A 16230-nucleotide genomic window follows, 5' to 3' on the forward strand; every position below is an offset into this window, starting at 1 on the left:
TTTTTTGGCCAGTCCTAATGAAAAGAGTTCTGCTGGATCTGAGGGAATCTGTCTAGCACAGTATGTACCTCATCACACACCCAGGGTTTGATGAATGCTCGCTGTTTATTTCCAATATTCATTTTCCATTTTTATGTGCCTACATACTGCACACATTTCCTAAGTTTTAGATTTGTTTATACGGTTTATACATGGTTACTTTATTTTGTGGAAATGTCTTTTCAGTGACAGCCTGCCCTGCTCTGGGCCTGGTCAGTTTGGTAGCTGCTTTCCAGCCCCACCACAGATTTCCAGCCCACCTCTGCTTGGGCAGGAGCAGAATTTCCATTTTGTAAATCTTAGCAGATTGATTTCAGCAATCATTTCATGCATGCCCCAAACTCTGGTAAATCTGTGGGGGGTGGCCTCGTCTCCCAGGCAAATAAACATAGGATGASAGGACACAGTCTTAAGATGCACCACGGTAGGTTTAGGTTGGACATTGGGAAGAATTTCTTCAGAGAAAAGGTAATTTCTTCAGAGAAAAGGTAACCTGCCCGGAGAGCTGGTGGAATCACCATCCCKGGAGGTGTKTAAGCAAAGACTGGATGTCTTTCCTTGAACTTAGTGCCACGGTCCAGGTGACATGGTGGTGTTCGGTCATAGGTTGGACTTGAAGATGCCAGGGATCTTTTCCAACCTAATTGATAGTGTGTCACAGAAAGCTTCCTTTTACAGCGCCCTTTTCCTTACCATTTCCTTGTCAATGGAGAAGTGGTAAGTGTTTTAAAATCGCACTGTTTGGAAGGAAGCCTTCACTCCAGTGCCAGTTGTCCCGGACCGTGTGCGGCACAGACCCTGGCCCAGCTCCTCATTCACAGTCCCAGCGGGGTCTCCACCTCCCCGCCGACCCTTCAGCGAGCACGACGGGATCCACCGGGAGCCGCCGCATCCCCACGGCGCCGCGGGGCGGGGAGGTGAGCGCTGGGGCCACCCGCTGGCGGCCGAGGGGAAGCGGCGGCGCCAGGAGAGGGGCGCCGGCTCCGCCCCGGCGTCCGCGGGGTGTGGGGCTGCTGTCGGCCGCGGCGGCGGGGACGGCGGCAGCGGCGGGGTCCGCGTTGGCCGCCGGCGGGGACCCAGTGCTGCCCCGCCGCGCCCGCCCGCTCCATCGCACGCTGTTGTCATGGAGGAGCCAAGATGGCGGCGCTGGCCTACACCGGGGGCAAGCGGGAGATCAACTACTACTTCAGCGTGAGGAGCGCCAAGGCGCTGGCGCTGGGCGCCGTCCTGCTCCTCACCGCCTGCCACGCCGCCTCCCGCCGCTACCGAGGTGAGGGGGCGGCCGCGGGCGCTCCGCGGGGGGCCGCGGCTGCCGGGCAGGGGAGGCGGAGCCCCGGTGGAGCCCCGGCGGCGCTGGGGAACCGCGGCCGCGCAGGGAGGGCAGGGAGGGTGGCGGGTCCCCTCGCCCGCGGCAGCCGCGGCGGGTCCGGGCCGTGTGGGCAGCGTCAGGCGAGTCGCCGGCCACCGCGGGACGCGACCCTGGGGACAGCAGAGACGGGGGCCCGGCCTGGGGGTCGCCGCAGGCTCCGCCGGCCGGGCGAGGCCCCGCGGAGGGAGGGGGCGAGCGAGGCTGGCGGGGCGGTGGCGATGCGGTGTTTGCGCTGGGAGCAAGCGGCGCTGCTCCGGGGGCTCGGCCTGCGGCAGGTGAAGCTGCAGGGCTTGGGGGGTGTCTTCTTCCCTATCACTTGTTCCCCTACGGGATGATTAATGACTAATTACCTGGCAATTAGTGGTTAAAAGTCTTAATTGGTACGAGATTTGATRTATGTTGTTTCACTGTTTGAATCATCGCCTCAGTTATAACGAAACCAGCCTTTCTGGTGGATGAAGTGAAGAGCTGTTTGGTTTCACGTGTTGTCAGTAGCCAAGCCCTGGGGACCGAGCGCAGCCGTGGCCGTGACCGGCTGTGCATGGACGCACCTCGGTTACGGGGAGCTGGGAACTCGGCTCCTTCCTCCTCGCTAGGGTTGTTTTGGCCTTGAAGCAGAGAATCGTGGCATGATCCGTAAATGCCGATGGAAATGCTGAAGGAGATACTTACTTGTTTCTGTGTCACGCTAAAAAATGTGGTGTGTTTTTGTGGGTAAATCAAAAAGTTGATCTGTAGGGAGATTACCGCGGCTCTGTTTGTAGTGGGATAACTCGTGTCGTGTTCTAACACTGGCTGCCAGCATYCATGGAAGACAAGGCTGAGGCAGTTCATTGTGGAAATGGGAAAAGGGGTAGGGAACTTTATGTATACTATTGCTAAGATTCACCCTCTAGCTGGCATGTCAGTCTGATAAACTGACTAGTATTAAATTGGAAGACATGGAAGCATTTACTGGATTCTAGAGTAGCTCAAGCATGAGGTAATTGAACTTGTCTGTTGTGTAGTGTCCCTTAAGGCCCAAGAGAATCACAAAACTAGATAGGAGGAAGGTGGCAAATATTTAAAGAGGGATTATAASACTAAGAAAATAGGGATTGCTATGTCAAACAGGTTACAAGGGAAATAAAGTATGCATAATTTCAGTATATTCTGGGAGACGTAATGAGGCRAGGTGAGTCATAGATTGCAAAACGGTGAGAGGCTGACGGCTTTTATGTAAATTGATATGGTCTGTATGGATTGTTGCAAACCTTCCAAGGCTTCTCACCTGAGGCTTTTGGTTTCTTGAAGCAATTGCAGGGTAAGGGAGAGGTTTTCCCATAACTGTTTAAATGGTAAGACATGGAGTCATAGTGAAAACAGAGTTACCAGTTTGGGCTTCTATGAACGTGCAATGTTCCAAGAAACAGTTTAGAAAAGGAGGGTAGAAAATTTATGGCAGAGAAAGTTTTAGGATAGATAAAAGCAGAGGTGCTTTTACCAGAGACATCATTCTGCAAACCTGCAGTGATAGATATCAAACAGTTGAAATTCAGCAAATGGCCCMATACTTTTGACACTTAATGAAAAATCCAGAAGTTTTCACTGATACTGCACAGCTAAAGCTAACTGGCACCTCACTTAGTGGTGTTGGTCACCCCCTCTTAGCAGTGGTATAATAGAACTTGGAAAGCATGTACAAAAGAGCAACACAAACGGCAGAAGAATTAAACAACTTCTCTACGAGAAATAATGCAACAGAATAAAATTCTGTAGCCTGGACAAAAAACTTAGTAATGGTGTCAAATATTAGGAATTATTGGGGGAAGGTAAATGGATTGTTACTGTGTTGTAACATAAAAACTATCAACTGAAAAATTAAGATAGCTGTCAATACATTTAAAATTATCACAAGAAAGCACTCTCTTTTCCACATAAGACATTATATACCAAGATTTATACCAAAAGTGTTCCAAAAAGGGTTATCCTGATTTCAGAGGGTGGATAAGGCGGGGCTGTAAAMAGGCTCAAAGTTGCCAGGCTGTGAAAGCCAGACCATGTCACAGAAGGCATTGCTATRTTTGTTGTGCTTTTATACTTTCTTATTTGTCTGATTGTCATTACATGTAAAGATTTTAGCTAATTTTGGCCTCATACAAATATATGTTATAGATAGGAGCAGCCCAGTGTACTTCTCAGTCAAACTTGCCTGTGTAAAATTTACTTGTATGAAAAAATGCTGAACTGGGATTGTGGAAGACCAGATTCATGTTCAGGGACRCTGTCAAATTTTAGGGGTCGCCTACATTTTTTTTTTTTTTGCAAAAGTGTGTGAGATAAGAGAAGGAACAGACTGTCTTTAACTTGTGAAGTGTTAAGTGAATTGAATGTTTACTTACTAASCAGTGAAGTTACTGCTGTGTGTTTTTCAGTTGTTATATTTCAAAGGTGCAGTCCTAAACCTTTTTGGAAATAAGCTTTTATTTAAAATATTGTATTCTTAAAAAAGAGCAATAGTAGATTCCGTTTAAAACTACTTTTTTTTTCTTTTAATAGTAGAGAACAATTGAATTTCTGTCTCATTGAAAAAAGAGAATATTCCTTTTAGAGWAAGCTTTGTGAAACTTAGTGCTGAATGAAGACTTTGAGATTTCACAGTTTCAGTGGAATACCTCAAACCACAAGTCTGAGGAATGATAAGTTAGAATAATGAGCATAAAAAATTCAGAGAAATTGCATACTTTGTATAAATATAGTGTAGTAAATGTAGTAGCTCATCTAAGTGAGCATAAAAGATAATGTTATGGAAGAATAATTTACACAAAKAAAGAGTTTTAAAAGAATGGACTCTGTTTTGTGTATACAATACCACTTGGAATTCTTTTTTTCACGTTTTGGGTTGGTTTATTGGTTGGATTTTTTTGTTGTTTGTTTGTTTGTTAGGTTTTTTTCTTTTCAGATCTCATTGATGGTTACGAATTAGGTGTGATGTGTTAAAATGAGCATAGTTCTTTGGCTGCTATTTCATCTGCTAAAGCCAGAGTTGAGCGTTTTTGGAGGCACTGCCTGGTCTGTAACCTCCAGTTTACTCTCTTGGCTGCTATTCCAGTCTTGTTTATTCCCCTCCCTCATCGTCTCCCTCTAACTTCTCTTGTTATGTTTAAAGGAAGATGTCAAACATCAGTAATGCTTCTAAGGAGTTTCAGGAGCTTTCTAATATTGCTCAGGACAATAGTAAGATAATCAATACCTGGAGTTGGGAAAGAAGGCATAACCCCTTGACATGAAATTGTCTCTATAGTTCAAATGTGTGTGACATTTGGAATGTTACATCAGTGAACATACTGTAGGATTTTTCTATTTATGGACAATTATTATGGTGGGAAGACCATGGAGTACAGAGGTACCAAGCTTGGGTTATGAACTCAAGATTAAGGACATCCTCCAGTCCTTAATCTTGAAAACTCGATTGAGAAAGAATTGATAGTGGTTTAAAAATTATGACCATACATAAGTCCATACTACCTTGTCCCATGGAAGAACAGGGRATGCCAAGTAAATCTAGTAGAAACCATATTTCAGATAAAGGCAGATGATTCTTCAAGCATCAGCTGTGCATATGGAAAACTTTGTGGAAGGATGCTGTGGGTACTAAAAACTTGAAGACTGCATGTCCAGTTCAGTAAGTCCCTGGATCGAACAYACTTGGAASARTATTAGGCAAGAAATCATGTTTAGTTGCCCTCTTCTTATTCATCTCTGAGCATCTGCTTCTGGCCCCTGTTTAACACAAAATAGCAGATTAGACTGACCATTGGTCTGACCATGAATTACTGTCCTTATTTTCTTATGCATCTTTCTCAGCAAGTTAATGGATGTCAGAGGGAGTCTTGATTAGTCATGGRTATTCTTTTACACAGTTCACTCTTATATCACTTTGATACACCTCCTAGTTGTCATCRTCTGCAAAGTGGAGGACTTTTTGTCAGTAATAACTCGTAAGTCACCTCATTATCAAACTCATGTTGCTTTTGATTGGATTACCTTTTTCATTATTTCTGGCAGTTTCATTTTTATGCAACTTACTCGAAATGGTAGTTTACATGAATTTGCAAGTTGGAGAACCAGAGAAATTGTGTTGCTTGAAAACCAAAGCATAAACTGAGCTTAATGAAGGTTTCACAGAAAGTGTTAGGTACAGGCACTGGTACATTGTTTCTGCACAAGCTGGAACAAGTCCTTGCCATTTCATTCACAACCATTTCCCTGTTTGTCAGTGCTCGGAAATGCCAAGTATGAGAAAAATGTTGGAGAGCAACTTCCGTTTCAGTGAATGGTGTTCAGTTATAAGGCAGCAGAATCTGACATGGAGTTGGAAAGATAGCAGTCACTAATTTCATAACATACTTTAAACCTAACATGACCTGAAACATCACCACCTGTAAAGTTATTAATCTTAATTAGCATAAAATTTAATGACTAGAAAAGAAATGTGCAGTTCAGAATGATCAGCAAATTGTCATGTAAACGTTTTGGGGTTTTTTTTGCATATTAACCCATATAATCTGTTCTAAGGTTACCACGTGACCATATGTCTTTAACAGGGAGATGTAACAAACATTGTGATGAGTTTTATGTTGTATACAAGATGCTATGTGTGATGATTCTGTGTAGATTATTCAACGGTTGTATTCTTTAAGTTCATATTAGTTATTTTGGATGATAATAGCAGAGTGGATTGGCATCTTTTAAAAGAAATGCCATTCTAAGTCACARTGTCTTTCTGACAGCAAAACTGGGATCACTAACATTTTGTGGATGGGGTGGGATTTACAGAACAGTATTATATAATCAGCGAGAAGGAAGCTTGTAGAAACTTGTGCCAGATGTATTTACAGTCAGTTAAATTTGTTTACTGCTGTTGATTGTTTCAATTTCTGCTTTTCAAATATTGTCAAATTGTTTTTCATAATAGCAATGGGGCTATGGTTTACATTTCATGTGTCTGAATTCTGATCTTAATATAACATTTTAAAGGTGGCGATACATGTGAGTATCTTCTGTCCAGTGGGAGATTTCTTGGAGAAAAAGTATGGCAACCTCACAGTTGTATGATGCATAAGTATAAAAATAGGTAAGGAAACTCATGTCTTCTGTTCAACTGGAAGGAAGAGTCATTGTTTGACTGCAGCTGTAGTAATTGCAGTGTCATCTATTGTTCRCTTTATATCTGATTCTCTAGGCTTTCAAAAATACAAAACATTTACTAGAAATAAGTCTTTTCCTACTTTATCTGTGTTTCTGTAGTGTTTACTGTGCATTTCTGTATAAAAATACAAATAAATGTTGGAGMTAGAGGTACTGGCACAAGTTATGGAGAACCACATGAGGCTGAGTATGTCACTCTCAGATTGCTGACCTTATGTGTCAGATTCCAAGTGAAAATTTCCCAGATAAAATTACCAATCAGTTTTTTTCACCTCCTAGTAAAAGAACTGGTTTTTGTTGGTGGTTTTTTTTTTGTTTGTTTGTTTGTTTGTTTTTTTTGTAGAATTATGCTGTGTATTACCATTTTTGAACTACTGTGTTTGTAGCACACATAATAGAAAAACTTGCTTGGTTGTTTGCCTRATCATGTTAGTAGGAGAATTAATTTTCAATTCTATGTAAATTGCCTTAAGTTTTTGTTAATTCAGCACGTTTTAAAAAGTTACCATGCCATAGAGTTGGATRTAGCGTTTAGAATTATATAGATATCTCCATGTATTTTCAGAGTACTATTTTCTAAGATATAATTTTTCTGTAACATTAATGTTGCTGTTTTGTTTTACAGTGAAGCRAAAAATTGCCTCATAGACAAACATGTTGTGTTTATAGGAGATTCTAGAATTCGACAGCTGTTCTATTCATTTATAAAACTCATAAATCCTCAAGTCAAAGAAGAGGGAATTAAGGTGAGATAGCTTATTTTGACTGTTTTTTTCATTTCTTCCTTCCCAATTTACCTTATAATTCTTGTATAAATGTCAAAAAAGCAAATTATATTTTTTTGGTGGCCTAGCAATCAGGAAGAAGAAGCACAGAAAGGTCTTTTGAAGAAGAAGAAGATTAGATCAAAATAACTGTTTGGGTACAGATTAGATAATTGTGAATCTGAGAACTAGGAAGTTCAAGAGAAAGCTTGCGGCAGCCTGGGAATAAATTAATGAAGCTGACTTGTCCCATAGCAATTTATGCTTCATGTTTGGTTTCTTGATGAGAAGATGATTGCTCCTTTGTGTGTTTTTAAATAGTAGTAATTCGTGTCTTATAATTTGTCATTTAAAATGTCAGTTAAATTACTGATCTAATCTGTTCATAAAAATCCTTGGGGCAATGACAGATTTCCAGGTCTAACTTGAAGCTGAAASTAAAAACAGCTTCAGGTATTACCATCTTTTTGATCACTGATGAAAAGCTGTCTGAATTTTGTAAGGTGAAGCATCCAAACTGCAGCTGGGTGGAAGGAGGAAGAAAGGATTTAGCTGCATCAGTTGTTGAACAAAACATTGGTTTCTTTTGCTATATCATAATTCTTAGGCACATGGCTTCATAGATGAATGTACATATGTGATGGAAAAGACACCTTTCACTTTTAACAGTACATCAGATTTGTCAATTATTTAGTAATTCTGTCACTTAGAAGTGCAAGCTGGCAGCTTGTCCAATACTCAGCATGCAGTCACTTCCACTTGTCAAAACAACAYGTTTGATTGATCCAAGAACTCTGGTGTTCTTAGTCAATTGGTTAGGTCACTGTTATTGCCCAAAAGTAATGGTGAGATGATAAAGTGCTGTAACTGAATTGGAGTTGAGAGTATCTTTTGTCAAGTGTTACTGAAATCAAGATCTCAGTTTGGAGAAGTACGCTTGTTCTTATGTGCCAGGATTGAAATTAATCCTGTATTTAATAATTTTAAAAAAGGATTGCATTTACATATCTGACTCCTTCCTTTSTGATTCCTTACATTTTTCACTCAGAAAATTTAACAATGCCTTCCAGATTTTATTTCTGACTGAAATTATTTTGATTTATTCTAAAACTGTGGTGGTTGTTTTGTGCAAAGGAGGTGGGMAGATGAAAAGGAAGGCTGGAGAAAGGTAGTGTAAGAACATGTAGAGGAAAAWGTCTTAAGTTTTTCTTATGCTGGGAGGCTAAATTTAGGAAAATAATTGATACCTTTGTAATAGAGCAAATAAAAAGCATTTCAGACTTTGTTGGCTAGATTTCTTCCAGGAAAAATAAACTGTTTATTTTAGTAGCTTGTTTTATCAAGAAAATAGCATAAATATTTTGCGTGAGTACCCTGACAAGTTTATACAAGAAAAATCCGTTCCACTGAAAATAAACCTTTGGGTGAGAGWAAGATAGCATAGGTATGTAAATATTTTGTTTCCATTCTGAAAGCTTTTCTTACTTTGTTTTTATTGTTTTGGGGTTTTTTTTTTGACAGCATGGAAATATCCCATTTGAAGATAAATCTGCTTCAATTAAAGTGGTAAGTTTTTATCTGGCATTAAATTTTAAACCATGATCATGTTATTATATCATACAATATGATTGAAATTTCAGTCAGAGCTGAAAATTCAAAAGAAAGTTAAGACCATCAATGTTCTTTACAGATATTTCAGAGTGTATCTTAACACAGAATATTTTGAGAGAATTTGGCAGGAATACTTGTACTGTGGCTTAGTTTTGGGCATAAGCTCTGGAGCGGTCTATAATTTTTCTTTTTGTCGACTCTTATAATTTGGCCTTCCCAAGAATAGTTTTTGCCAGGGAGTTTACTCTTTCCGTGCTGTAAGAATATGTAGCTAGGTCTAACTTCTTGGATGAGTAATTGTAATTGCCATTGAGTTTTCTGTGCTATCCCAACACATATTCCTTCCACTGTTTTTGCATGGAGAAATAAGCACAATGTTGATTATAATGTGGATATTTAAAAAAAGAAAACAAACAAAGTACTTGAGGCTAGTTTTTTCTGAAGGGCTCTGTTCTCTCTGCCCTGGCAATGGAAATGCTGTCCTCAATAGCTTTCTTTGCTTCCCATGACAGCTGTCAGCAGTGCTGGGATTGTGCTAGTCATGTATTTATTTATGCYCTGAAGAAAACTCATTCTCTATTCACCAAAACCAAAGAAGCAGTGTGTTTACTGGGTTGTGTGAAAGTGACTTTTCAGTACCTGTTTGTGTACATGGTTAAGATTTTAAGGATAGGGAATAACATTTTAGGGTGTAAACCCATGGCAATTTAAGCGTGTGCTGACCCACTCTGTTGCCCTTCACAGTATGTTCCTGTGTTTGTGCTGTAACTAGTACTTGCACGCTGTGGAGTGGGTTGTTTCAGGAGGCAATTCAGCCAAAAAGTTGCTTTATAGGATTCCTTTTTGATCAGGTSTGATGTGGCTCATCATGTGGTTTTCTGAATGCTGGAAAAGATGGGACAGAACACGAGGCAGGACTAGGGGCTCATGCAGTGTGATTTGCATTGGGTTGGCCTGATAGGATCACAATTTCAAAACTCCTTAAGCCTTAGTAGGTGTCCAACCACCAAGGTTTGAGATGGCAGGAAGGTGCTTTTGGGAGATGTCTGGGTAGTTAAGAATATATTCCCAGTCTGTTGCTTCCTTGTTTTGATGCAGTATTGCTCTTTGACATTATTGGCATGGTAGCTCGATTTCCACATTCGGACTGGCTGTGATGCAATAATCCAAATGTGGAAAATACTTGACCAACAAAAGAGAAAATTACTGAGAACAAGTGAAGAGTTTAATTTTGCCCTTTCTAGTTATCACAGTGACTCTTCTGTCCTTCAGCCACTGCAGAGGACTGAGTGGTTGCTCACAGGTTCCACAGAAAAATAATGAATTGACAGTACTCAAGTAAACTACTAAAATCTAACAGTCCAGGGGAGTGGAAGAGAGAGATTTCCTTTCTGCTGATAGTGTTTCAGCATTCTGTTCTACTAAGTTTCCTCACAATAGTTTCTCCATGCGTAGTCCCTGCCGTTTCACTTTAACAGGTATTTTTAGGCTATGCAGTAGTGCTGTCCTAAAGAGTAACTAAATACTAGGAAGTCATGGCTTTACCAGGGAGATGTAATAGCAGTAGTCTAGATTGTCCTTCTAGATGAAAGTTGAGCACTGCTCCTGGCAACTTAAAGAATGCTGGTRCGTAATGTGTTTAATAGCTACAACACTATTAGGTTTAAACAGCTGATAATTTATGAAGTTTTAAGGTAAATTGTTAGGTTTTGGTTTTGTTTAAAAATTATGGTTTCATGCTATCAATTATTTTAAGCTTTGGTACAAAGAAAACCAGCTGGTAAAAATGGGCAAAATTGAGTAAAAAGCAAGTTCTAGTAAGTTATAGATGTGACCTTGGATTTATCCCTGGATTGCATTGGAAACCAAAGGACATCCCCTTTGGTATACATTRAAAATTATCTTCATGGTGAAATTCCAGCTCCTGGAAACAGGTAAAAATTAGTTTCTCATGAGGGAAAAGTTCTGTGGGTTTGTTGGCTTTTTGTTTTCCATCCTAGGGTGAGWTGTCAATCTTTACATGCTAACTATAAAGGAAATCACACCCTGAGCCAAATGTTTTTCAGGATTGAGTTGAAATTAATTTGGTTTTTTGCATTTTTTAGTTTTGGTCTACTGATTGTCTTTTAAGTTTTCAGAGTAACTCTTCCTTTATTTTGCAGGATTTTCTATGGTATCCAGAAGTTAATGGCTCTATGAGGCAACGTATCAAATCTTGGACTGAGGTTTGTTTTAACGAAAATTTGAGATCTAARATTTGTCTTCAGAGTCGTGAAAAGGGGCTGTTTACTGGTGTACATGTTTCTGAATATCTCCAATGATGGTATCACTTGGACCAAAAAAAGCCCTTAAGCAAACTAGGAAAACCCTACATCCTAGGAGCAGGTTAATTCATCCTATTAAGGGCTAAAACAATTTCAGTCTAGTTTGGCATTTTACTTCCTCTGTGGCTGCAATGGCACCACTTTAAAGTCAACAAATATTTTGATCCTTATGGGTCCATTACAGTTTGAGATTACTAGGATTCCATGTTTTTGTGTTAGTGTTAATTTGAGTGTTTCAGACTTAAGGACAAAGGTAGTTTGCAAAGTCAAGAATTCCTTGGTTTTATTTTTTTCAGTATTTCCCTCAATTAGCAACTAATTATTTTGTATGTTTCAGGTGTGATGCAGGTTGTCATGTTATTCTGTATGTAACTCTGACAAAAGTAATATATTTACAGATTGGCAACTATTTTTTCTTGTTTCTTCCTTCRTTGATCTTTCAATAGCTTGGAGTTTTTTAATAGTAGCCCATGGTGATTCTTTTGCTTTCCTATTGATCATTCTTGCACAACACCTTCCATCAGGATAGCTGAAGTTATCATTTGGTTTTCTTTTTCTRTGGTTTCTACAACAATTGAGAGCTGCTAATTTTCCTTGCTGTGCCAGGATAAAACTCATACTGTTTGCTCAGGACTGTTTGCTTCCTTGTGCTCTTCTGTTTCAATACACTGGTCCTTGTCCTACACAGAAGTGGCAGACCTCTGGGGTAACAATGGTTAATAGAGCAGCTCTGATAGCAGTGCTGAGATGAAAAGTTCAATAGTGTGATCTACAGTTTACTTGACCTTAGGAGAAGATTTTAAATTGCTTTTAAAGAGAACTTACGCTGCTAAATTGATCATGATTGTAGGTGCTTATTGATACTTCACGCTTTTGTAGATTATATTATGTGAAAATTCAGGTATCTCACATGTATCAGGTATATGTTCTCTGTAATGTATCTGCAGTCTGCTCTTTCGTAACCATTGAGCAAATGAGTCACAGTTAATTAAGATATGAATCTKAATAATAATTTACAAATATTTTAGAATGAATTCGTTTTTATTTTTGTGTCTTAGGGTCCTGTGGCAAAACCTCATATAATTGTAGTAGGAGCTGCCACGGTAAGTTATACRTATATGGGGGATTTTATTAAGGAAGGAAGTTCTTGTAGAATAACTTTAATGTTCTCAAGTTGGTTACATGATCAAGTTGTTAAAYCCAGTTTATAATAAAATACCTATTCTCAGTGAATTTGCTGTTACAAAAAGTAGTTTTAAGATATCAGTTACACTTTATTATTGCTGTGTGATATACAGTACTTATTGTTTTGTCAACAGTACTGATTAATAAGCATTGATTAGCTTTAACCTAGCTAATAAACTGGTTTTAATTAAAAGCAGCTTATTAATCTTAGAAGTTAAATAAAGTATTTGTATACTAACTGGGGTGTATTTTTAATACACCTTTTTCAGTCACAAAATTCTGCTTTTGAGCTTGAGCCAATCTGGGATGGTCTCTTTGACCACACTTTTTTGTTATATATATTGTATATATGGCTAAAAATTGTAATTTTACATTAATAATTCAACAACCAAAGAGATTGCTTTTCCTGAATCTTGTTCCAGTGGAAGATTCCAACACTGCTATGCACTGTAGCATCACAGAATACAGGGCTGACAAGCTCTGGTTTAGGGATAGCTGAGGTACTTGACCAATCTGGAAACTTCTGGGCATGCCCATCTAAGGATGAGTTCCCTCAATTTTTAAGGGAAGTCGTGTGTATGTAGACCTCCGCACATTTCCTGAGGGATCAAAAATTCTCATTTTCTTTTAAGTGAACCCCTAAATTCCCTTCCTCTGTAGGATCCACATAAATATTTGAACTTTAGGAATAAGACTAGAATACCTCTTCTCAGTCTGAGAAGATAGCATTTATTACTAGGATGAGTCATGGTATTTCATACAGAAAATGCCATTACATATGGATAACATTCTGGCATGCAGGAAGTCAGGTTGTAAAACTACAGGAAACTTAGCTAAATAATTCCCTTTACTCATATGTATACATTAGCCATAGCTCCTGGCCTTTTGTGGACAGCAATAAATGTAAACTAACAATATGCAGGGGAGTCTCTGCTCTTTTTGACACTACTATATATTTACACAAAACATTTAATATCTAGAGTTGGACAAAGATAAGCATCCTGTATTTTACAGGACTTCCAAAAAATTAAAAGCTTCAGAAATCAGACATATCAGCAACCTCACCACAGCTGACACTGGTGTGGTAACCTGCCACTAGATTAACCTGGTGTGTGCTCTTGGATTTTGCAGCATTTTGAAATTCACCTCTCTCTTTAACTTAGCTCTTGGGTTGGTCATGCTACTTTGGCCTGGACATGTCTGTCTTAAGATGTCAGCTGTCTAACAATTTATAAATAGAAGTAAAAAGTCTTAAAAGCTGGAGAAACTCCAGCTCATACAAAACTCAGTTGCTTGCTTCTTTTAGGAAAGGGAACTTCTCTAAGAATATCAGTACAGTGCACTGCTTCTTAGWTCCTGACTCCTTTGTATGGAATGTGATGCTTTAACTGTCTGTTCAATACTGTTGGTGTTTCATAATAATTTGACTGCTGGGAGAAACTGCTCTTTTTTTCCAGTGTAAGTTCTCAGAGCCAGCTGTATGTTATTTGGTTCCATGAAGTATTAATTTATATTGAATAATATTTTCAGGAAGTGCATTAATCAGTGTACTTAGCTTACAATAATTTTTTTATGTACAYATTTAGAAATAATTAGAGTTTATTACATTTAGGGTAATTGTTTTGGTTTTGCTTTTTTCAGCTTTTACTAAGTATAGATACAGTAACACTTTAAAAAATGCTACATCCATTTTTCATACAGTGTGGGAAATTATTTTCAAAAATTAGGAGGAATTCTTGTGTGGCTATAGCATTCTCCCAGTCATTTCCTATGGGAGATTAAACTAAAATTAAAATGGCTCTTGGTTTTGTTTTCTTTTCTTTTTCTTTTGTGAATATATGCAAAACAGATGGAAACAGTGGAATTTGATATCAACCATCACGTTTTGTTTGCATGCATCTCTTGCTGTGGTCAGTTTTTCTAGAGTGGAATTGATTGAACTGGCCATGATTTGCTACTTCATTGTTGCATAAAGCCAAGAGACTTTGAATTAAAACATCTTGTGTCATTTAATTTAGGAGAAGTCAAATATACACGTAAATTGAATGTTAAATACTGTGTATTTAGATGATCTGGTTTAATGTAATTATCTGTCTAGACAGCTGCTTGGTCCGAAAGAAATTCTTTCGCACTTTTGAATAGAAAACTGAAGAAATCTACCTGTATAGAAATAATGAAAAATAGCTACTAACACAGCAAGGGAATCAATTAATTAAGTGTCCTCAGACATACCTGTTTYTTTATTTCTCCAGTGGTCTATCAAGATTCACAATGGCAGCAACGAAGCCCTTGCACAATATAAAATCAATATCACTTCAATTGCACCTCTTTTGGAAAAATTAGCAATAAGTAGTGATGTTTACTGGGTCTTACAAGGTAAAGTAATGAACAGTAGGTAACAATTTGTACTATCRCTGTCTGTTGAGTCAGTATATTGTAGGATATGGAAAACTTAATCCAWGCTGCTTACTTGCAGACTGAAAAAGATGTTGGTTGAATTTTAGCCTGTCCTTTCTTGCAGCCTTAACTAAGCTGATACCTACATAGCTGCTACTAGGGATAGAGATTTCAAAGCTCTAGCAGGAAAAGCTTTTGCCTTATGAACTCTTAGTTCTTTGTTATTTRCTCTCAGACTCAACATGCCAGGACTGCTCTCCCTGTGCTGTGCTCCATGCATACCTCCTGGGAGTCAAGACTACAAGTGCAGGCAACAGCAGTATTCCTGTGGTTTTGCTCCAATGAACTTTCAGATTATATTAATAATAGGAGAGGTTGAACAAGTTGTCCTCTGTGTTTGTCTAGAATGGGCACACTCTTGAGAATACAGAGAATTTAAGTCTCTAGAATGAAACTTGCTTTTCTACATTGTGATAGGAAATCATGGCTCACAATGAGTCAGTGAGATTTTTGTTATGGCACTAAGCTTACACTGTTTTGCTTTTCATGAATAAAAAGGAAATATTTCCCTGAAACTGAACAATGAGCTCATAGGTARAATGTGCTTCTGGTTTCTCTGCCACAGAGTACAGCATTTTAGATTATCATCACCTTATTTAGAAACAGAGGCAGATTTTGGGTCCTATTAGCAATATATATACCCAGCTGTACCCTTACAGTCACATCCTATCAATATGGTTCTAGAGTAAAATCTGAATCAACAAATCGMTTTCCTCCCATTCATTTCAAAACCATATTTATTTGTACCGGAAGCAATTTTCTGTCAGACATGTCCCACCATCCTATTGCTAAAGATCAAGTCTGTTTGAGTAATCTCTGAGCTCTTTAATGGCCCGAAAGGGAGGAGTAACAGTCTGTACACAGAGTTGTCTAGACACTGATTATCCTAACATAGGCATGAGGTAGCTAAAGTAAATCAACCTGCATCTCACAGAGTGTGTCACACAATGGCTTTTCACAGGAACTTAATGACCTCCAGCTGACCTTTTGATCTAGAGCCCTCTATCACTTTCTAAGCCTGTTGGCAATTAAGTCAGCCCCTTTTTCTGTAAAACTGAGATACTTTGATCAATTAAACTGGAATCAACAGGAGCAAGTGGAATACGTTTAGGGCCTGTGACTTAAGAGAAAYGAGGAGCTGGTTGTTTTCCACAGAAACTAGAGGATTTGAGAATGTTATTTATTTTTTTCCGTATGTCTATTCTGGTGTTTGTCTTCTGCCCTCTTTCCTTTGGAATCTTTTCTTGGGAACTTCCATTGCTGAGAGAAAGCAGCTCTGCACTCCAGCATT

General features: G+C 39.0%; 1 protein-coding gene across 2 annotated transcripts in view; it reads left to right on the forward strand.

Annotated features, from left to right (window-relative positions):
- The first annotated feature begins 1035 nt into the window (after positions 1-1035).
- CASD1 (CAS1 domain containing 1) overlaps positions 1036-16230 on the forward strand; it is a 28193-nt gene continuing 12998 nt past the window's right edge. Inside the window, exons 1-7 of one of the 2 annotated variants that reach the window (XM_057370652.1) lie at positions 1036-1309; positions 6428-6524; positions 7224-7344; positions 8884-8928; positions 11136-11198; positions 12356-12400; positions 14735-14858. In XM_057370652.1, the coding sequence (XP_057226635.1) occupies positions 1177-1309; positions 6428-6524; positions 7224-7344; positions 8884-8928; positions 11136-11198; positions 12356-12400; positions 14735-14858 (628 nt within the window). In that variant the 5' untranslated portion in view covers positions 1036-1176. Of the gene's footprint in view, positions 1310-6427; positions 6525-7223; positions 7345-8883; positions 8929-11135; positions 11199-12355; positions 12401-14734; positions 14859-16230 lie in introns of those variants that run through there. The other variant, XM_057370653.1, reaches the window with a different exon arrangement.

This window comes from Malurus melanocephalus, unplaced genomic scaffold (genome assembly GCF_030028575.1).
Source record: "Malurus melanocephalus ecotype Western Australia unplaced genomic scaffold, MMel_1.1 scaffold_130, whole genome shotgun sequence".
Taxonomy (NCBI): Eukaryota; Metazoa; Chordata; class Aves; order Passeriformes; family Maluridae; genus Malurus; species Malurus melanocephalus.